The 23323-nt window shown below is 40.8% G+C and overlaps 1 protein-coding gene across 1 annotated transcript; it reads left to right on the plus strand.

The window, feature by feature from the left end:
• The first annotated feature begins 233 nt into the window (after nucleotides 1-233).
• kpna3 (karyopherin alpha 3 (importin alpha 4)) lies at nucleotides 234-22772 on the plus strand. The gene is made up of 17 exons (XM_074658819.1): nucleotides 234-432; nucleotides 4736-4780; nucleotides 9428-9517; nucleotides 11891-11920; nucleotides 12018-12070; nucleotides 12169-12264; nucleotides 14147-14232; nucleotides 15897-15983; nucleotides 16078-16247; nucleotides 16563-16607; nucleotides 16731-16862; nucleotides 17000-17128; nucleotides 17896-18000; nucleotides 18274-18345; nucleotides 18653-18815; nucleotides 19695-19789; nucleotides 19888-22772. Exons 1-17 carry the CDS (start codon nucleotides 364-366, stop codon nucleotides 19984-19986), a joined length of 1566 nt encoding a protein of 521 aa, XP_074514920.1. The 5' UTR covers nucleotides 234-363; the 3' UTR covers nucleotides 19987-22772.
• Nucleotides 22773-23323: the final 551 nt, after the last annotated feature.

Consider the following 23323-nt stretch of genomic DNA (forward strand, 5'->3'; position numbering starts at 1 on the left):
AAATAAAGTAAAATAAATATAAATAGAATAAGATAAAATAAAGTGAGATAAATATAATAGGTAAATAGATAGAGGTAAAAGAATGATGGCTAAAAGGATGGTGTTTAATAGGGTGATTACTGCGTCGTTGGAGGAGGAAGGTGGACACCAGAGGACAGCCGGGACAGCCCATGCAGGCAGGAGGTATATATGCGTTAACTCCTCCCCCCTCCTCTACTTGCTGTTCCGTCCTCCTCTCCTCCCCCCTCCTCTCTCCTCTCTCCGGAGCCAGCAGCAGCAGCAGCAGCTACAGGGAGCTGCCTCTCGTCTCTTCAGAGGAGATCCCGACCAGCCGGAGTTAACAGCTAAACACCCATAACAGCCATGGCAGAAAACGCCGGCTTGGAAAACCACCGCATCAAGAGCTTTAAAAATAAAGGACGAGATGTCGAGGTGAGCTGACATACACACACACTAACATGTCAATAAGAATAGTTAGTGTTAACGGAGATAAACGAGAGTCTGCTGGGCCTCTCGCTGAGAGGACCTGCAGCTGTTAGCTAAGCTAGCTAAAGCTAAGCTAACTGAGTTCGCCATCAGAAAGTGGCCTCATGTTGTTACCGGTGAATCCACCCGGTGTTTGTTATGCTGTGGTTTAACAATACTCAGTAGTTAATGTGTGTAAAGAGGCAGCAACATCACAGTTAGGAGTATTAAAGGCAGGCGGTGTAGCTGTCACTGCTAGCTAGTTGGATGGACACCGGTCTGAAGCGAGGCTGGGCCTGAACCCGGCTCCTTAATCTCCTCATTTCTCTGTGTTTCACAGCCAGCTGACCTTCAGTAACACCAAGGCTAGCTTCTGAGCATCACATACATTTAGTCATTATTAGTAAACTGTTGGTTTAAGGTTGATTAACATGCTTGGTCCTCATCCACCCTGACCAAACCAAACATTGCCCCTCCTTGTTAGCTTGCTAGCTCGTTAAAGCTCAGGTGAGCTCAGCCAGCTAAACTGAGCTGCTGGCTAAAGCCCACTAAACTGTGAGCTCGCTGTGAATGGTAACCATGCGATGACCTTTAGTTTATGGGCTGTTTGCATGGGAAAAATGGGCAAAATGTGGTGCTAACTAAACATTTAAGGTCATGAATTGACTGTTTAATGTGAAGTGAATTCATGTTTAGTCAGTGAGAGTTGGATAACGTTGAGCTAGTATTAATTAAAACATGGTTATAATGTTATAAAGTCTTCTCACTAATGTGTGGATGGTCATACTTCAGGTTGACATTGCTATAGTAACGCAGACGTGAAGGACAACTGTGCTGTCCCATCTTATTCTAGAAAACACCACCGGTATACTGTGAACCCTACTGCCTGAATCTGCTGGGTGTTGCAGCATCATTCAACCAACAAGTCTAATTATAAATATCTGTGACAACATTTGTCTCTAATTCCCATTGACACGATGACCAAACCAAGACAATCTAAGATAAAGTAAGCTAATAATGTTGGATCAAAGGAAGACAATCAAAGTAATCTACTTTAGGTTATATACATAACCCAGCCTAAGGTAGGGTTGACCAGATCCCAACAAACTAAATGTGGGACAAAGAGTATGTCTATGTGGGATAATGTGGGACACATTACCAAGGCTGAGAGGTAGTCTACAATTTTGATAATATCTGTGACAACATTTGTCTGTAATTGACACGATAACCAAACCATTTGGCAAAGGCTGTGTTCAGACAAGCTAAGATAAAGTAAGCTAACAATGTTGGATCAAAGGAAGACATATCTACTTTAGGTTATATACATTATATGTATGTAATTTATCATAAAGCAACTCAGCCTAAGGTAGGGTTGACCAGATCCCAACAAACTAAATGTGGGACAAAGATTATGTTTATGTGGGATAATGTGGGACACGTTACCAAGGCTGAGAGGTAGTCTACAATTTTGATATAATTTATATGTAACTTTAATAATAAACATTTATATTCTGCCCCTTACTTCAGGTTGCCTAATACGCTGGGTGTTGCAGCATCATTCAACTAACTAGTCTAATTATAAATATCTGTGACAACATTTGTATGTAATTCCCATTGACACGATGACCAAACACATTTGGGAAAGGCTGTGTTCAGACAATCTAAAATAAAGTAAGCTAACAAATGTTGGATCAAAGGAAGACATCAAAGTAACACATATCTACTTTAGGTTATATACATAACTCAGCCTAAGGTAGGGTGACCAGATCCCAACAAACTAAATGTGGGACAAAGAGTATGTTTATGTGGGATAATGTGGGACACATTACCAAGGCTGAGAGGTAGTCTACAATTTTGATATAATGTATATGTAACTTAAATAATAAACATTTATATTCTGCCCCTTATCTTGTAACATCTCTATGCTTTGCCCAAATGCATCTATAGATCGGCACATCTCTTTTTTTAGCCGCACATTTCTTGTGAGACTAACATGAACTGTGTCGCTTCATGTCTGAGAAATTAAAAAATAACTGGCAAATTTTGCTAAAAACTCTGAGATTCGCTTTCCTCCGGCTTATAAATACTTATAAGTAGTTTCACAGTCTTTGTTTTAACTGCTCTTCCTTTTCTTTGTGGAAGTCTCCATCAAATCTGCATAGCTTGTGACTTTGCGGTGACTCGCAATTTTCTCCGTTGGGCATAGCGTAGCAAAGATGGTGACAAGTTAACCTGCACTTGACCCACGTGTTCGCAGTTTGACAGCAAACACAGCGCCGTGATGACAGCCTTATTCCCTGCTTTCTTCACAGCCATTGGATCAAAGCCAGATTTTAAAAAGCGTCTGTCCTGCTGTGCTTTGACTTTTGAAAACTAGAGCCAGTGAAAATGTGGGACATCGTCTCAGTATGTGGGACTTGGGACAAGGGATAAAAAGGCTGTGCAGTCCCTCGTAAAGTGGGACACCTGGTCACCCTAGCCTAAGGGTTTACCAACAAAGATTGGTCTGAAAATGGCCCTTCAAAATCTGCCAGGGTGCTGTTTCTCCCTCCAAATGCCTGAAAGCACAGATTGATACCCCATAGGTGGTTGTTTTGAAACTTGGAGTGAGTTGGACAAGCACATGGCTACTATGACAGACAGACTCTGCCAAGTGCATTCCTGATGCTATTTCAGGCATCTTGGATGTCTGACCCGGGTCCCCTTTAGAGCCTCTGCATGAATTTGAGTTTTCCTAAACGGATGACTCAGACTACAGGAGGGCAGAACATGCCAGTTCGGGTTTTATTTATTTAGGTCAGGCATAACAGATTGCTCTTCATTGCTGACATCATTAGGAACAGCTTTGAATTGCAAAGCAGTAAAGTCTCACATGCCGCAGGTCATAAGCTCCTTTTGTTTTCCAGGATATCATATAGAATGTGTTTATGCCTTAGATTGGTTTAGCACTTTACCCTGAAATACCATATCGTTCTTGCGTTGTAGAATTGCTGGTTTCATAATGATTTTTGACTATGTACTGTGGGGCCTCTATGGGCTCCAGCAATTTTGTCTTAATTGGCATATACAACTTTTTCAGTCCCGATACCGAAAGCAATACCTGGGCTTTGTGTGTCGGCCGATACCGAGTACTGATCCGATACCAGTGTTTAATTAATAAGCTGTATGTATGGCTCACTGTGTGGAAGTTACTGGGATCATTGTTTTATTTGCAAGGCAACATCAGGCTTGACTTAAACATTGCTTTCTTAACTTTGTAGAACAAAATGTAACAAATATATACCTTGATATTTTTTATTGAATTGTTATTTATTATTCAAATAATAAATGCGCACCAGCAACTTGGTAACAAATCTTCAAAATGAACAGGAATTACAATTGAAGTGTAAACCTTTTTAATGCAGCAACAAATTGGTCAAAACTTAAACAGAAATTCAAATTCCAGTATAATATGTATAAAGTATATAAATATAGAATTGAATTTAATAGATCGGCCCCATTGTTACAGATACTCGATCCAGCTATTTGAGTCAGTATCGGCCAGATATCCAATATGGTATCTATGCATCCCTAGTTTTAGGAACAGTTCATATTTTGGGTACGGCAACCAACAGAATCAGGCCAATTAAAGTGTACTGGACTGCATTCATTTCTCTTGACATCCAGGCTGGACTATTATATTTTAATGTTCTGCTCTCTGTTAAGGGACAATGTTGTTTGGGTCAATGTAGTATGGGTCAATGTAGTAGGCATTATTGTTGTTTTGCAGTGGTTGGGAGACACCTCTTTGCTCCACAGCCTCCTGAGTTATGACTGTCCCAGATTACGTAACAGGCTATTTAGGAAGGCAACATGAACCTCTTCAAACAGTCACAAGATCTTAGACCATCTCAAACTGTTCAGGATGAACTGCAAACCCAACAGACAGCCTTTCTTCGCTTGTGCTGTTTTTTTAGTTGTTTTATAGATCTCTTACCTTCAAATATGTTGGTGGTGGTTTCTGTTAATAGGATTCAGTCATCTATGTGCCCCATGTTGTTAACATTTTGTAAATTTAAATGGTTATAAGATCCCAAAAATGAAATTGTTTTATTAATGTGGCGTGTCATCTAATGGAAAACATTCAATTTGATATCTTTTGCTCATGGTATTTTGTGATTTATTAGGTCATTTTGCTATCCATGTAAAAGGCTACAGTGTATATTTCCACGATAATAAATGGTTGAATTTCTCCTCATTTGCTGTCTTTCTTTTCGTTTCTTTGTTACAGACTATGCGAAGACATCGAAATGAGGTGACGGTTGAGTTGAGAAAGGTGAGAAAAGATTCAACATCTGTCCACACACATACACCACCCAGTCAAAGTATTATAAATCTGTCTCAAATCCTAGACCAGTGGAGTTGGACTTGTTGAGAAAATTTAGAATTCAGACAAAACCATTGGGAGGCAAACATACAGTCTATACAACATAGTTAGAAAACAGCTAAAAGCTGAAATAACTGTAGAGTTGGGCTTTTAAGTTCAATGCACCAGGCAACACCAGCCATTTAATTCATCGTTAATGTCAAAAATATTGCTTGACCCTTAAGTGAACTGGCTCGATTTTTAACAAAGCCTGATTCCCCCACCTACTATTACACTGTCTCTTGCAACTGACTAAGAATGTGTCATGAGAACAGTTGCAAGCCATGCAATTCTGGTTTCCTTCTGTACTTCTATAATTCTGTCTGTTCTGTGTGGAGGCACACCTGTGTAATTTCCTCCCCCCATAGTCAGTAATTACACCCCGAATTACCTGTTTGGTTGGTCCATCAATAATCAAGATCCCTTATAAACAGACACCTTCTAAAGCAGTGTGGATCTATTGAGCATTTATGCATTTCTGTTGTTGAATTTTTCTAATTTTTACACGCTTTCTGTCATTTAATGACGGAAACAAAGCTTTTTTGGGCTAGCTTTCTTATTGAAATGGCTTGTCACAAAATAGATTAGACAGGAAGGCACTTTAAAATACTAAAGCAAGTGGCAACGAGGGAGGAAATCTATTAAAAAGCCTTTATTGTGGTGACTAAATCATTAAAAAAGCCAACATGTTTTGACCACTGTAGGTCTTCGTCAGGGCATTCTTCGTTGCCACTTGTTTTAGTGTTTTGGAGTGCCTGGATTGCCTTCCTGTCTATCCCTGTTTTCCAAGAGCACCTGACACGTTTTGCCTTACGGTTGAATACACAGAGCAACCAGTTATCTCTCTTTACAAGGAAAAATTTGATTGTTTATAGGATTTACATGTAAAGAGTAGAATTGGCACAAACAGGCTACGAGGTATTCTACTCGGCATGTATTCAATTTGGCCAACATTTTGTTGCATGATGTTGAACTGCAACAAAAGTTGGGCCAGGAGCAGGTTTTTTGTTACTAGGCTACTGTGTTTGTTGTTTATTCGCTGCACTCCCACTGTTCCTGCACGGTGATGAAATTGAAAGGAAAGAGGAGCTACAGTAGTGCTAATGTCTGTGTTGATTGTCGGAACAAAACATGAACAAAGGGGGCATATACTTTTTTAATAAGCATTGTAAAATGTGTAGTTTGTGCATGTGATGTATATTTTGGTGTTTTGGTCCTTCAAGACCCGAACGCACTGAAAGCTTTAAATAACACGCCTCATGTGATGCGCGTCAATCGATGCTCTGATGGCGCAATGCAGGCATTTTAGGAAAAGGTCGCTATTTAGGCAAAATGTTTGTATATTGCCGATACCCGTTAATCTTTTAATTTGATCTAAAGATTCAATTATTGATATGATATGGATGAAAGTTTAACTAGATAATGTGAAATTCACGTCAAGCGATCTGCTAGATAGAAGACGCATCACTTTGTTGGAGTTGTTCGGACTACAAAAACACTCAGTCCACTCGCAGTTGTTCAGTGGTGTTACAGAGTGAAACTTCTTAACTACCTCGTAAACCGTCCAGAGCACACAAACACCAGACAACAACCAAGTTTTATTTTTTGGTCTGCCATCAAGTTACAAACAGAATTTATGTTAAGTAGTGACAGCTAATGTGATTTACCGCTGGCAACGTTTGTCATTTTAACTAGTGAAAGCGACAGTATTATTATTATTAATTAATAATTTATTTCTTTAATAAAATATGGTCCTCTGGAGTAGGGGCGCCGAAGCAGTTTGGTTCCTTTACTCTACACCCTGTGCTTAAAAATAAACAAGGACTATAAGATTAAAATGGTAACTTTCAGCTTGAAGATGAGGGTCTTGTTTCAGGGGATATTTGCCTTCATTCTATTCTTCAGTAAGTGAGACCCATGCTCAGTTGGATTGATGTTAGTTCAGGGGATTGCTTTGGATCATTGTACTGCTGCTGCTTAATGATGCCATTGCCCAAAGAGATTTGACGCATCAAATTTGATCTGAACAAACATGACAGACATATGCACGTAACTGTCGGCAGTGAGCTGGTTCCACTGGCATTCATACATACCCAAGTATAAACACCACTGCCATGTTTCACAGATGATGCGGTACACCTTGACATCACATTGTCCTACACACATAACTCTTTCCATTCATCTTGTATGTACTGTATCATACGCCGGTTACAGTTGATAACACCGCCCCGACCGATGGCATCATTGCAGAAGCGTAACACCCACCCTCTGGTACAGTGTTAACCTAAGGGGGTTAACACTGTTAGCTGTGTCAGCATTGTTGCCGTTGTTTGCATTGTTAGCAGGTTAGCACCGTTAGCTGCGAGCATGGGTGGATGGATGTATAAAGCAGCCGTTGCCATATTGAGAGCCGTGTGGAGGTACTAGATATGCTCTGAATTTCGAATTTAGCACCTTTAACCTGGCTTTTAATTACTTGTTCTACAGGGTTTTTTTGCATCTTGTGATGAATCCTCTGAGGTTATGTTGGTGTCACTTTATCTTGATTGCGCTCTGATGCAACCATGCCTGCATCCTACAGAAGGATCTTAATCTGTTGGTAGTTGTTTTTTTCACCTTTCCAAGTATCCTTCTGTCAGGTCATGTGCAATCACTGAGCTGAAAAATAAACATTGCTTTTGTAGCCGGGGATATTTAAGACTGTGCAGTTTTTTCTACCAATGTAAAACCCAACTCTGCAAATACAAGTCATGTTTGATATTAATTTTTGTGAGTATAATCATGATTGCTGTAGGCAAACAAGTCACCAGAGTCTGAAGGAGTTGAGCCTAGACTTCAGCACGTGTCACTTGGAGACAGCCTTTGTGGATGCTGCAACAGTGCCTGGTGGGATATTTCTTGCTGATACTAATGCATTCTCTGGTTTGAACTGTGAATAAAAACTTACTTGGAAACAAACTTAAAAATATTTAGTGGTCAAATCGTCATAAACTGTAAGCAGATCCTCAAGATGCTGCTCGGTAAGATCAGACTTGGTACCTGGATTCTAGTTGTGGAGATGTTGAGATTATTGGAATAAATCTTCAGCCTCATTGAAAGTTTAACAGATTTGTTGTTCGCCGTGGATTATCAGGGGAAAAATAGGGACGCATCGATAGTGAGTTTACTGCATCCCAAACACATTTTCTATCATCTCCGGCACGACAGGGCGCCATAGTCTCGAGCCCCGGCTGTACAAAAACAAGTACCGTCAGATTTTCAGAATGGAATCGACTCTTTTCTTTTGAAATCCCTAGTTTGTAACAGATGAATCGATCAGTCACGTCTTGGATGGGCTAAGTTTCTGTTTGAATGTGATATCTGACAACAGGAAGACCAATCACAACTACCACTTCTTTTCTCAGTGAAGAATTTTCTTTGTAGAAGATGATGACTTACAGAAATACAGCACTAACACCATCAGTATGGCTCATTCATCAGGGTTATATCCACTTAAAAGTCCAAATTGGGTAGTGGTGGTCCTCTAAGTATGAATATCCACAGCACATTTAATGATCATTTTAGCAGGGTTTATCTATTGACATTACCGATTACATTTTGCCCACGAGTCTTATCTGCATTAGTAGAGTGTTATGATATAATTCAGACTTGTTTCTTCTTAGTGTCCTGAAATATATGAAAGGCATATGTAGGTTGTGGAAGAGGAAGGTGCCCTCTGGCCTCAAAATGAGAGAAATTGAAATGTGAAAAATGTGTTTTTGACAGCCCAGCATGGCACAAAAGTGACGCCATCAAGAAAAGCATGTAAACATCATATTAGACGGTGGACAGATTCACGTGCATGTCTTGGTATAGGGCCATCTGAACTAGTAATTCTAACAAACAAAACTCAAGGGACTCGTGCTTCCTGAGAAAGTCTGAGAATACTGGTAAACAAGCACGTAGAGCAGTACAGCCACCGGCAGACGTTTGGAGATCGCTGGCACAGCCAGGGGTGTTAAGACATAGAACGTCATCGCTATGAAATACTGAGGTGGTCTCAAGTCTAGCACATTCCATTTAGCTGGATCAGAGCAGCAAGAAGCACTGCACTAGCTGATTAGTCATCAGTGACGCACATCGGCATGATACACAGGAATGTAGGGCAAGGGAATCTCCTCCTACCACTGACTCACATGGCATGTAAATTGATGGGATGTGTGGGTCTTTCTTCCTGGTTGTATGTACATGTGTCTTTGTATTTCCACGCTGAATGAATGTGTGCTTGCTGAGGGGGGGTTGCAGAGTGGGTTGAGGGGGTTAGACAGCTATGGGTCAGTGTCCTTCAAAGATGAGTGTGCGTTTGCTTTGTGGACTAGCCTGCAGGCAGATTTCTCTGACTTAGACATTTCGGATTGGGATTTCTAACGTATATTCCAGAAAGTAAAAGTTTTTGGAATTGTTTTTGAGGTAGGCCTAGATTCACTGGCACTTTAAGAATTCATGAATGCATTAATGAACACTTTCATCTCCTCCCCTCATTGCTTTTCTGTCTTTTTTTTTTTTTCCTCTTGTCAGAACAAACGAGACGAACATCTACTGAAGAAGAGAAATGTCCCGCTGGAGGAGAGTCTGGAGGACTCTGACGTCGACTCAGACTTCAAAGGAGTAAGTGTGGGTGTGTGTGCGTCTGTGCCTGGGCGTGAGAGATGTAGTGAGACTGGACCGTCTGGATGACGGATCAGAGAGGTTCAAATCAAGTGGGCAGTGTATTTAATTGAAAGTGCGTGTGCGATACACACTAGAAACCTGAACAGCTTCAGTAAGAATGAAATGTGTCTTTTTACTGGGATTTCCTCCCACGTTACAAACGTCATTTTCTCCTTAGGTGAGATTGAAAGTTCACTCTTGATCTTGGAAAAAGCAGCTGACAATAAAAAAAAAAAATCTCACCAAGTAGTTTATTTAGTGGCTGTTCTGGAGCTTTCAATCATATCACACATTCCTCACGCAGATGGAGATCTCCCAGTTGTCATAGAATCATAAATCTTAAAATTTCCAAGATCAATTTCGTGTTACGTCTGCAATTCCATGACAACTGGGTAAACTCAGAATGTTGAGTAAGATATGTTTGGAAGCTCCACTACGGCATTGCATTGTGGGATATTTATGCTGCTGTAGTGTCCAGCGTTTGCATACTGTAATATTTCAATATTTTGAAATGGCTTGAAATGTACTGTATAGCATGTACAAATATATACGGTTTATAAAATCTGTGTTTCTAGATCCAGAACATTGCAGTTAAGACTGCAATATCCCTCTCTCTTAGTTTCTCCACATAATGAAATATGCTCTATGTCGACGGTGTATAGCAATATGCTGCCCAACATGTATTTATCTCCAAAGTCATTGACTTCTGTTGATATTCTTATAGTAGATTAATGACATGATGAGGAATAGCCTGCAGAGTGAGCCAATCGGTGCATTTTTAATCACAAATTGAAATTGCAGTCTCAATTCGTGGCCCGCAGCAGCAGTGAGAAAGGAAATGTGTAGTACTGATGAAAAAACTGGATGACTGTGTGCCACCACATGTCCCAAGCTGTTCCAAACAACGTCATTGTTGTCCCTTTATGTTAATTCTGTGTGTTAGACACTGAAGCACTGTCTCATGGGAGCTGTGATTGAAAGCTACTGCTATCATTGCTTGTTAAAATGATGAGGATTTCAAATTTCCGAGCCAGTACTGTAGTAGAGAGATGTATCTTAATTAAATATACCACTTGATACTGAAACAAGCTAGCCTGGAAGCTGGGTGGGACTTCTATGCTATATCATTTCAGCCCTATTGAATGTTCAGAGTCACTTGATACTTCAGGGTAAAAAGAGGGTGCAGCTCATTGTAATTTCCTTCATCCGTTTCAGTTAAAAGCCACCAAGCATTTTGTATATTCTGCGTGACTCATTTTCATGTGAGACATCAAGGTGCAGTGGGGCAAGCTGCTGAAGTCTCTATATATAGAATTGTGAACAAAAAGCACATTTACCTGAGTTTAACATATTGTGTAAAGTGGCGTTAATCAAGGGACAGTTATGTTTTTTTAGTTTGTTAAGCTGCAAGAGTATTTAGAACATCTGCCTAATGTTGTTCATAATTTGAATCCATACCACACCTTACATATTACATTGTGAAAATGATATTTGAGCAGCATGACATACTAAATGTTTATTTTTTAACTAGGGCTGTCAATCGCTTAAAATATTTAATAGTGATTAATCGCATGACAGTCCATGCTTAATCACGATTAATCGCACATTTTTATCTGCTCAAAATGTTCATTAAAAGAAGATTTGTCAAGTATTTTAATACTCTTATCAACATAGGAGTGGGCAAATATGCTTGCTTTATGTAAATGTATGTATATATTTATTATTGGAAATCAATTAACAACACAAAACAATGACACATATTGTCCAGAAACCCTCACAGGTACTGCAGTTAGCATAACACATATGCTCATAATCATAACATGGCAAACTGCAGCCCAACAGGCAACAACAGCTGTCAGTGTGCTGACTTGACTATGACTTGCCCAAAACTGCATGTGATTATCATAAAGTGGGCATGTCTGTAAAGGGGAGACTCGTGGGTACCCATAGAACCCATTTTCATTCACATATCTTGAGGTCAGAGGTCAAGGGTTGGTACCAGTGGATTCCTTAGGTTTTATAGTTTCATAGGATGCCTTCACTTTAGCTTTCAAATCGACCCCGCTACAACCTCCAAAAGATCGATTGCGTTAATGTGTTAAAGAAATGAGTGACGTTAAAACGAATTTGCGTTAACATGTTATTATTACGTTAACCTTGACAGCCCTATTTGTATCTATGCGCCCTAATGACATGAGGGAAATGCACTGTTTTGCACAATTTTGCAGTCAGGTGCCTACAATTGGCTGTTGATAGAGTTGATGATGGAGTATGCTTAGCAGACTATGACTATGACTGTGCTAATATTTCTCTCCATTTCTCTTTGTTCAGCAAAACGTTACGCTTGATGCCATCTTACAGGTAAGAGTTCCGTTATAAATGTACCAGCAATAGCTCCTAAACTGTATAATTATTCTGTGCTAACATTTATCATGACCTTCACTCCTTGTCACTGCAGAACGCTACCAGTGATAATGCAGTTATCCAGCTCAGTGCTGTACAAGCAGCCAGGTGAGTGACTGACAGAACACACGCATACAGGCACCAGCTGTTTTTTTTTTTTGTATATGAAGTTGTTGACGATTTTTTTTCTCCCTGCTCCTTGTCAGAAAACTGCTCTCGAGTGACAGAAACCCTCCCATCGACGACTTGATAAAGTCTGGGATCCTACCCATTTTAGTCAAATGCCTGGAAAGGGACGACAAGTAAGCCTGCTTCCAAAACAGTTTGTGTTTGCCTTCAGTGTTGTTTCTCTGTGATGCGATGAACTGAGTGTTCTAGCTGTTAAGACTGCAGACTGCTGTGATGGATTACTGACGCTGCTACGTCAAGTCTTTGCCGCAACGGAGGCTTTATGTGCATGCGTGTGTGTGTGGGTGTGTATCCCACTGTGTCCACACGTGAGAGTGTGTGAAGGCACGCAGGGCAGTTGGCTCAGGCCAGGCCAAGCCAAATATAACAGCATTCCTGTCTCTCCGAGTTCCCCAATTCCCAGGACCTTGTGTTCACTGAGGGGGGAGAATGAATAGTTGGGGTGGAAGAAGTTGTAAGGAAGAAGTTGTAAGGAATCTACCATGGCAACCAACAGCATCATGTCAACATGGAGCACTGTCTTATATTGGACATTTCTGTTTTTATTTTTTTGAGTTGCAAATGCAGCAATGCAGTATGACCCATGTACCTCCATCAAGAGAAAGTAATTGTCTACTATGTTGCCATAGCATTATGGCAGAACGCCAGCTCAGCTTAATGACATAATGAGGTACAAACCCACAATGCAAAGTACAGCATGAAGATGAGGACCATTTTATGTGAGCAAGAATAGACAAAAAGGTTGTACCAGGCTCAGTTGTAAATCTAGAGTGAAGATACTGGCACCATATGAAACTACAAAACCTAAGGAATCTATAGGTACCAACCATGTCATACTAGCTTGTTGCAAAGGAGGCTAAATTTTGGCAAGGAAAAACTGGCCTGGCCATTTTCAAGGGGGTCCCTTGACCTCTGACCTCAAGATATGTGAATGAAAATGGGTTCTATGGGTACTCATGTGTCTCCCCTTTACAGACATGCCCACTTTACACACCCAATCACATGCAGTTTGGAGCAAGTCATAGTCAAGTCAGCACATTGACACACTGACAGCTGTTGTTGCCTGTTGGGCTGCAGTTTGCCATGTTATGATCTGAGCATATTTTGTTATGCTAAATGCAGTACCTGTGAGGGTTTCTGGACAATATTTTTCATTATTTTGTGTTAATTGATTTCCAATAATACATATATACATACATTTGCATAAAGCAAGCATATTTGCCCACTCACATGTTGATAAGAGGCAGAAAATGTAACTGTTCTGTCCACAATGGCTGGTTACATCACAAAAGGGCACCACACACCGTTTACTGTTTTTACATCCCAGCTAAAGCTTAAGACACCAGTAGGAAAACCAGATCACGGTTCGTTGCCTGATGAAATATTCAGTGAAATAGACACACTTAACACCCTTTGCTATGATTTACTAGCATTTGGCTGGTGGGTGGTGTGAGGAGCACTTGTGACTGTGTGATTTCTAATATTTTGTGTTGCATCACTTTAAAAAAAAAAAAAAGATTTCATGATAGTTTTCCCTTGTGATCACCGCACTAATACACCCAACAGCACAATATCTAGTCCACTGATCAGGTGTTGGATATATTATCCACCATACAGACTCTGTTTTCATTAGGAATTCATATAGATTGTAAAACTGATTATGAATCTTTTTTAAAGGAAGTAATTATTGAAACGTTGCTACGCCCTGATGAGCAATAGGCTTGTGATTAAAATAGGCTTGAGACACATTGCTCTAAAAGCCCCTTTTAGTGCTGGGAGGCCAAAAACACACGAGGGTATTAGGTTCTTGAGGGAACTATAAAAATTAGCCCTGGGAAACATGTGATGGCAGCTGAGTATTCAGGAAGTGTTCACATCAAAATGTATCATTATTAGTATTCCCCTTTTCTCTCCCAATCTACTGTGGAAACTAAATGAGCGTTCTCTATGTCTTTAACTTGATGATTAAGTGGTTTGGTGTTCGTTGTCTTGCAGCCCCTCTCTTCAGTTCGAGGCAGCTTGGGCTCTGACCAACATCGCCTCTGGGACGTCAGCACAGACTCAGGCTGTGGTTAAATCCAGTAAGTTGACCCCACATTCTGTCTCTCTGTTTGTATACTGTCTGCAATCTGCCGAGCTAGCGTGTTTATTTGCTTTTCACTCAATGAGGCAGTCGGTAATTTTTTGGATTATGTTTTTATTAGATAACAGTGCACTCGTATTTTGAAACCAAGCCAACAGGACTGTCTCTGTAACAGCCAGCTAATCACATGAATGCTGATCATAGTTTCTACCCTCATGGCTAGTTAGGAAGTGAGGAATGTCTCTTATCTAAAAACAGACCCCAAAATTAAAGTGAAACATCCGATTCAAAACGAAATTAAAGATGAAATTGTTTGACTTTATTTGAATTGAACCCAGTAATCTAAATTGAATGCAATTGTTTAAATCAAAGTACACAGCATGTAATTGATACGTTTACATAGAACATTTCATGTATTTTAGCATCAAAATGAGAAATCTACTTCAAACTTTTCTGAATAATGGCCATGTTTTCATCTTCCGATTGGTCCAACTTCCATCATGTAGAGGAATCTATCCGAGCCCAAGCTTAGCTTGAGTTTAGCTAAAGTTGGGTAGAGATTCTTGGAATTGAGTGAGCTCATCAAAACTTTATTAATAACTAGAGATGGCTCAATACCACGTATTAATGTCTGATACCGATAGCGCAACCTTTGAGTATCTGCTGATACCGATACCAACACATTACGTTTTCTGTCGGGGCTACACTCAAAACATTCGGAACTTTATCCCCGGCAAAATGAGCTGTCAACGCCGACTTAGAAGAGTGTATGTGATGGACTGAGCCCCAAACCTAGACGCCGACATAGAAGAGCGTATGTGACGGAAATGGATCAGAACGGATTATATCCCCCTCCAATATTCGATCCAGTGATTTTTGCCAGTATCGGACCAATACTGATTATCGGATCAGCGCATCCCTTTAATAACTAAGATAGGGCTGCAACTAACAATAATTTTCATTGTCGATTATTCTGTTGATTATTTTCTTGATTAATCGATTAGTTGTTTGGTCTATAAAATGCCGGAAAATAGTGAAAAATGACGATCAGTGTTTCCCAAAGCTCAAGATGACGTCCTCAAATGCCTTGTTTTGTCCACAACTCAAAGATATTCAGTTTACTGTCATAAAGGACTAAAGAAACTAGAAAATATTCACATTTAAGAAGCTGGAATCAGAGAATTTTACTTTTTTTCTTTTAAAATTTTTTCAAACCGATTAATCTATTATCAAAATAGTTGGCAATTAATTTAATAGTTGAGTTGTACCGGTCTAAAGAGGTGCAACAAAACTAACAGGAGAGTCATCAAGATATCAATCAATTACTGTCTGTACATGCTCACCACTCCTTAGAAGAGGTTTAATAAGGCATACTATTTTCTTTTTCATTCTCTGAGAGGGTACATTAGTTGTTTGGCTTTAAATGGGCATGTCCACTTTGGCTACTAGAAAGGAATCTTTTAGTAGTGAATAGACATTTTTTCCCTCTGCAATTGTGTTACTACGTAGCTTTAGAGCAGCCGTTATATACGGGAGTTGTGACACAGTCATGGGTTTGTGTAATTCTGCTTTGAATGGGACCGGGCAACGGGGCTTATCACTGGAGTTTCACAATCCGTCACCTTGGGCAAGTTTTTGATACCTTGATGTTTGTGTGTCCAGATGCAGTGCCCCTGTTCCTGCGACTGCTACACTCTCCCCACCAGAACGTATGTGAACAGGCTGTATGGGCTTTAGGAAACATTATAGGTAAGTAGTGCCCTCTATTTGAAGTGTGTGTGTGTGTGTATATATACAGCTTGGAAACAACGGTTAGGTTGACCTCTGCCTCTTGCCTTCCCAGGTGATGGTCCACAGTGCAGGGATTATGTCATCTCCCTGGGCGTGGTCAAGCCCCTGCTTTCTTTCATCAACCCATCAATCCCCATCACCTTCCTCCGCAATGTCACCTGGGTCATTGTTAACCTCTGCCGCAACAAGGATCCGCCACCACCTATGGAAACTGTGCAAGAGGTGGGCGTGTGTGTGTGTGTGTGCAGGCCTTCATCTGCCAGACAGATGGATGTGTTGCTTCGCCGTTGACTGTGTCACTGCAGGCTGAGTCACACAGAGTGTCTGCTGTGCCTTTTCAGTAGCCAAATCAGCTTCATCACCCAGGGGAATTTCTAACTATAAAGCTCTTTATTCGACATTTGAAGTCTGGTTTTGACAGCTATTCCTCTTTGTGATTTCTGTCTTTTCACTCTGCCCTGTTTTTGCCTTCATCTGATCCATCAATTCCTCCGCCTACATTCAACCCACTCACAACCTACTTTTCTTTCACCACAGATTTTGCCCGCCCTCTGTGTGCTAATATATCACACCGATATAAATGTAAGTATCAGAGCGAAGGGTGATTGACATTTTGTTTTTACTGATTTTTTTAAAGTATATATTGTACGGAAAAATCCCTTTTATTTGTGCTGTCTTACAAGCTTCTTGTGTCTGCATGTTTAGATCCTAGTAGACACAGTGTGGGCTCTGTCCTATCTGACGGACGGGGGCAACGAGCAGATCCAAATGGTCATTGATTCTGGAGTCGTTCCTTTTCTTGTGCCTCTCCTCAGCCATCAGGAAGTCAAAGTTCAGGTGAGACTTTTGTTTTATTGATTGAATTCATTGGTCTTTTCCTTTTGTCTACAGTAAGATGAAAATTTCACCCTCATAGAATTAATCAGCAAACGTCACTTCAAGTTGTTTTTTTTATCTTTGTCTTCAAACTGCAGACGGCAGCTCTGAGGGCGGTGGGTAACATTGTGACAGGGACAGACGAGCAGACACAGGTTGTGCTTGACTGTGACGTCCTCTCACACTTCCCTAACCTGCTCACACACCCTAAAGAAAAGATCAACAAGGTATCACAGCCTCACCTTCATGTTGTTGTTGTTTTTTATTGTTTTTGTAAGTCTGCCAGTTTTTTACGACTTAATACGGAAATGGGAGTAAAGTGTCTGCGGCTTGCGAACTGCGGCAAAGTTCATGGCATTTATGAGAGCTATCCATTTCACTGTCAGGAAGTATAATATATCTGGAGCAGGTTTGTTATTGAATGTATTCCCTTACTTATTCACTGGCTTATATATATATATATATATATATATATATATATATATATATATATATATATATATATATATATATATATATATATATATATATATATACACACACATATATACACACACACACACACACACACACACCAGTCATATATAAAATGTCCGGTGTAATCGACACCGGTAAACACCGGTTTACGAGTTCCTTAACCGGTGGGAGAATTTCCTCACTGTGGCATCCCTAATATGTGGATGTCTATTACCCTGATTGCACTGGAGCACATTAATTTAATTGTGAAGGTGCTGTAGCCAGATTATATACACAATCAAGTGCAAAAGATGTATGGATTTGGAGGGTAACACCAGAGTTAAAAATAAATATTCCAAAAAATATTGGGAAGGTCAGTCATCTGCTGTATTCCTCGTTTACTTGCCCAATGAGAAAAGATAATGTAGTGGAAGAGAAATGCACGTGGGTTTGGAAGAATATCCGTGTGTGTGTGTGTGTGTGTGTGTGTGGAAGATATAGAGCAGGTTTTGAACATTTGCGATTGGTTTGTTTGCAGGAAGCAGTCTGGTTCCTGTCCAACATTACAGCTGGGAATCAGCAGCAGGTCCAGGCTGTGATCGATGCTGGACTGATTCCTATGATCATTCACCAACTGGCTAAGGTTTGTGCATGGTGCAAGAACAGAAAATAAATCCCTTAAGCTTTATATTCTCCATCTTTATGTTCAGTTTTCTCAACAGATGGTATAACACAACATGTTGGCGTTAATTGTATGGATTCAGTTGCATCGACACATTCTATATTTTGCAGCCAGAGAAGAAAAACAACTCTTGAATGCAAATGCGACCTAGATTTTCTGTGTGCTTCGGCGTTATGCTGTTGTAGAAAAGACCTGCTATGTGCACATTTTTAGTGACAGCCTGTTTCTCTACAGGGTGACTTTGGTACACAGAAGGAGGCAGCATGGGCCATCAGCAACCTCACCATCAGTGGGAGGAAAGACCAGGTGAGCTGGGCTTTTTGGACCAATGACGTAGAAACCTGGAGCTCATTTCAATTCTTTTATTGCACAAGTGTTTTTATTTAAACTGCAGAAACCCTACCTAGGATGTCAGTCATATAATATTCATTCATTTCAGTAGTAAATGTTTAACTCGCCAATTCACACTTTTTCAAGAGGCAGAACTGTCCCTGTTATTGAAGGATGCAAGTAGGTGATGAGTGAAATCAAAGGGCTGTGTTCCACACTTGTTAACCATGTACCTATGTTGTAATCAAGTATGGATGTGGTGTGTATGTGTGGGTTTGTGTAGGTGGAGTTCCTGGTTGAGCAGAATGTCATCCCTCCGTTCTGTAACCTGCTGTCGGTGAAGGACTCCCAGGTGGTGCAGGTCGTCCTGGACGGCCTGAAGAATATCCTCATCATGGCAGGAATTGAAGCCAGCACTATTGCTGAGATCATAGAGGAGTGTGGAGGTCTGTCTGGCTGGCTGAATGTTTCAGTCTGCTTTCTTCATTTGTTTTTATCCTCTTGTGAATTTAAGATGTATTTGTTTATGTGGAAAATTGGGGCAATTTTTTTTTTTGGTATATAATTTCCATGTTGTCTTATCTGGCAAATGAGTACGTATTTTGACAGACTTCTTGGTTGCATACACAAGTGCACACACTTGTGTACGTCATCATTGTTTGCAAACTGTAAAAGGGTCTTATGTTGTTAACAACAAAGGAAATGTGTTCGTCATTTGGCTAGACCGCAGAGGGCCAGCACTACAAATGCAAAAGTCTGTCACTTGAGTGAGTGACTGAGTGATGAAGTTACACGATTGGTCGGCCGAGTGTTGGAGTATCCTCATTGGCCGTTGCGCTTTCAAAATGTAAAAGCGGGGAACAGTCCTTTATGTAAATGAGCCTGCCCAGAGTGACGCGTCCGGCTCACGAAACTTGGACCAAGCTGTCAAACAAGGCGATTTAGTTCTAAAATTAAACAAGATTCAGCAGTGGCATCGCCTATTTCTCGCTTTAAATGTTTTCAGAAGTAGGTTTTGGTGGATTGTTAGATGGAATAACAGAATGTTTACGAGCAGGCCGCCGTGTTGTTTCCTGTTTGAATCGGCAAGCAGAAAACCAGGGACCAATCAGGTGTGTTCCGCGTCACCGCTTGAACGGCCAGTTGAGTGGCACAGCGTGTCCCCCTAGTGTCCTCGCCAGACTTAGTGGACATGTACCTCTGGATTTAACATTAAAGACATGACCACTGACTATTTGTTTAACAGTTTAGTCAGAAATTCACAGACTGACCATACACAGTCCAGCCTCATACTCTGTTTTGACCGAGTCTTGTTTTTTTTTCAGGTTTGGAAAAGATAGAAAATCTGCAGCAGCACGAGAATGAGGATATCTACAAACTAGCCTTTGAGATTATTGATCAGTACTTTTCAGGAGATGATGTAAGTTCACCACCAGCGATTTACACCTCTAAAAGTCTTTTCCTGCTTAGTCAACCACTTCCTCCGCTGTGATCTCACTGTACCTGTTTGTTTTTCAGATTGATGAGGATCCCAGCTTGATCCCCGACACCACTCAAGGAGGAACCTTCAACTTTGATCCAGCTTCCAACATGCAAACGAAGGAGTTCAATTTCTAAAAAGCCAGGATGTTTGGTTCAACCAGCTGCACGGGTACTCTGTAACCACCCCAGACATTCATCCATCTCTCCTCCAACCTGGCAACCTGGTACCGAAGGATTTACTTAGCATCACTTCAACATGGAAACTCGTCACCACTGAAGGATTTACCCACCCCACCTCTGCACTGCGGGGTATTTTTCTTTTTTTGTTAATGGTCATCCTTCACCAAACCACGGCAACCACCGTATAGGAGTCCTGGTCGTTCAACAGGCACCATCACCATCTGGCAACCTGCATCAGGAGGGTTGTCCGTGTTCTCTGCCAGTGCTTCTGAATATCACACAAAAATAAAACCAGAAGGAAGAAACAGCCTTCGTGGCAAGATTTAATTGCCAAATGTCGAGTCTTCACAAAGACAAAAAAACACAAGCACATTTTCAGACACAAATACACACACACATTATACACACTTTTTTGACACTTAGAATTTGTGTGCATACTTTTGTTAGAAGCCATCATATCACTTAACGGGGAAGAAAATACTGCTGTTTGTTTGTGGTTTATTTTTGTGCTTTCCCTCCCCTGGATTGTCCTCTGGTGTTACTTCACCTACGCGCACGCACACTGACATACAAGTACACACATCAACACACTTTTAGTCACACAGATTCCCGATGGCCGGGCCAACCCCCAATAACCCTCTCACCCAGTTTAAAGAGTTAATCCCAGAGCTAAGCCATGATTAACCACGGACCCTCCACTGCCCTCCTCCCAGAAGAGTCCCGGAGCAGGTGGAGGGGTGAAAGGGCTCCCAGGCAAAAAGAGGACTCCGTGGTAAACTGACTGACGGGGACTTCTGACTCAATGACGTCACTTTTTTTAACGTGACCTCTGTTGAATTAACATTTGTTTAAAAAAAAAAAAGTCATCAAAAATGTGAAGAAAATGCCATAATTACTTTTTTTTTTTTTGTTCAACACATACAACTGTAAAACCTGCTAACCGCCTGCTTCTGATTCAGCAGAGCGACAAGAATTTTTTGTTTTTTACGGATACGAACACCTGTCACGGGAGGAAGCACCTTAAGGTGAAGGCAAAGAGACTTGAGAGAAGAGGAATGTCGGCTGTAGCGTTTATCCCCCTACAGGACATCCACTTGTGCAGCACGAGCTCGGTTACGTCCTGTGATCCAGTGAAGTGTTTGCTCGGGACTCCCCTGTAATGTGAAACCTGGAAGGAGGGGGGGGGGAGGGGGGGGGAGGGGGTTTAAAAAAAAAAAAAACACTGAGCTAAAATCGGCCCGAAACGCTTATCTGACCTTTAAACTTGTGTTTTAATTCTTTCAAATTCTCTCTTCAAACAAATCTTTTAGGTTTTCCATCTTCTCCTGGTTGAGTCTGTGGAGCTTCCATACGTCTTTTACTTTTCTTCAGTCTTATGCACACGTCTGAGAAGGCATATTGATGTCTGCCTGCAGAACGGGACCTATACTCATTGAAGACTAGACTTATATAACGAGTACAGGTCCTGATTACAGTACCTAACTACTTTTTCGATGATGAGGTCACATGTCATCACTCAATTTGAATAATTGTACAAAAATGTGATGTGTATCTCTCCTTGCCGTCTAATGAATATATTTACATAAAGCCTGTACAAAGCTGCTGCAGCTGACAGTCATTGGATGGACGATAACTTTACTGTCAAAGATGGCTGGGGAGGTTTTCTTTTTTTTTCTTTTTTCTTTTTTTTTGAAGCAATATTTCTTTGTTTCAATGTTTTTATTTTTGACTTGCATATGTATTGTGATGACATGCTGATGAATTGGAACAGGCTGTTTTCTTTTTTTCTCTTCGTAGTGGTGACGGGCTGTTTAAAAATGTGCCGTCCCATGTCCCAGTTGGTGTGTGGGAGCGGGTTCAAGGTGTCAAACGTTGAACCCGACCCTAGCCCGGGTCTCGAAGACTTGATGATCCTCTGGTTGGCTGCTAACTACTGAGAGGGGGTCAGAACAGGTGGGGAGGGGGGAAGGAGGGAGGGGGGGGTCACACTGGGGTTTTAAATATTGGGTGGGGTTGTTTATGAACAGCCCAGGCTTGTTTTTGGGACTAGCTGTTTATTACTGAACAAAAACTATAGAGAGGGTGTACAGTCATGAACTAGCAGACTAGACCGAGCCACTTTAAAGATTTACAATTTCGTTGCCTTGTATCCGAATTGGATACAAGCTTATGTTTGTTGCAAGATTTTTACTTGCTAATGAAAAGTTGTTTTAAATAAAATAATAGGAGAAAAGCAACAGACAGCGTTTTGGCCTCTGATTGTTTATATCTTTTTATAAATTTTAGATTGAATTCCTCTCTTTAAGGTGGCTCATTGATGCTTTCAACTCTTGTGCATATTAAAGACAAGAATGAGTTGAAAATCATTGTGCCTTTTGTTTTTCATTTCAACTAAAACTAGGTTTTATTGAATAGAAACGATTCTTTGAGCAACTGGAGAATTTTTTGAAAAGGGAGACGCAGTAATATGTGGTCTCCCTGTTGTTGGAGTTTGCCATGGGAATGGTCAATGCTGCTCTCTGCTGTTGAGAGTAACTGCTCCCCCCCTCAATCTTATTCACTGAACATTGTAACACACCATTTCTCCCACTCATTTACCCTTCCGAAACACCACAAACCACCATTGCCATATTTAAGTCAGGGGATTTTTTGATATCATCTCCACTCATCTCACCCTCAGGACATGATCTGTGTTTCTGATCCTAACCAAAATAAACTTGCTGTTTAGCCGTTGGATCCTCCGTGCTTGCAAGTGTTGTGATTCACACGTACAATAGCTGTCAAATTTGAGTTGCATGAATGTGAAAGAAGCTTTTAGCGGGGATGGTTTTCAAGTATTTGTGGGAGTGGGAGGAACACATTTTTCCCCTTGAGCTTATGAGTTGTTATGCTCCTGAATTTGTTGCCGTCACTTCCTCTCCATGGGTAAGAGCAAAATTGACCATCATATCTTGTAAAAAAAGAAATTTTTAATACTTATCATTGTTTTTCTGTGGCACATCCTTTACATTACAGGTGAGATCTGTCAGCATCTACTAACAGGATGGTGGTCATTGGCTGCTCGACTCTTCTCCGGCTCCAGGCCAGGCCAGGCCAGATTTGGTGCTTAAAAATAGATCACACTTCAAATGTCTCATTGTGTAATGAACATGTTTGTTTTAAGTGGCACAGTTTCCGTTTGCTGAATTCATGTATGTGTGTGTTGGTGAACACATTGACTCGAGGGCAATGATTAACTCACCCTGCAGACCTGAATTTGGGTTCATAGCAGAGTGTGTAACAAAAACGTGCA

Source organism: Sebastes fasciatus, chromosome 14 (assembly GCF_043250625.1).
Source record: "Sebastes fasciatus isolate fSebFas1 chromosome 14, fSebFas1.pri, whole genome shotgun sequence".
NCBI classification, from domain to species: domain Eukaryota; kingdom Metazoa; phylum Chordata; class Actinopteri; order Perciformes; family Sebastidae; genus Sebastes; species Sebastes fasciatus.

Coding starts and splice junctions, on each gene's coding strand:
- kpna3 (XM_074658819.1), top strand. CDS start 364: ATGGCAGAAAACGCCGGCTTGGAAAACCACCGCATCAAGAGCTTTAAA. Junction 4,781..9,427: donor TGACGGTTGAGTTGAGAAAG/GTGAGAAAAGAT, acceptor TCCTCTTGTCAG/AACAAACGAGACGAACATCT. Junction 12,071..12,168: donor AGTGCTGTACAAGCAGCCAG/GTGAGTGACTGA, acceptor GCTCCTTGTCAG/AAAACTGCTCTCGAGTGACA.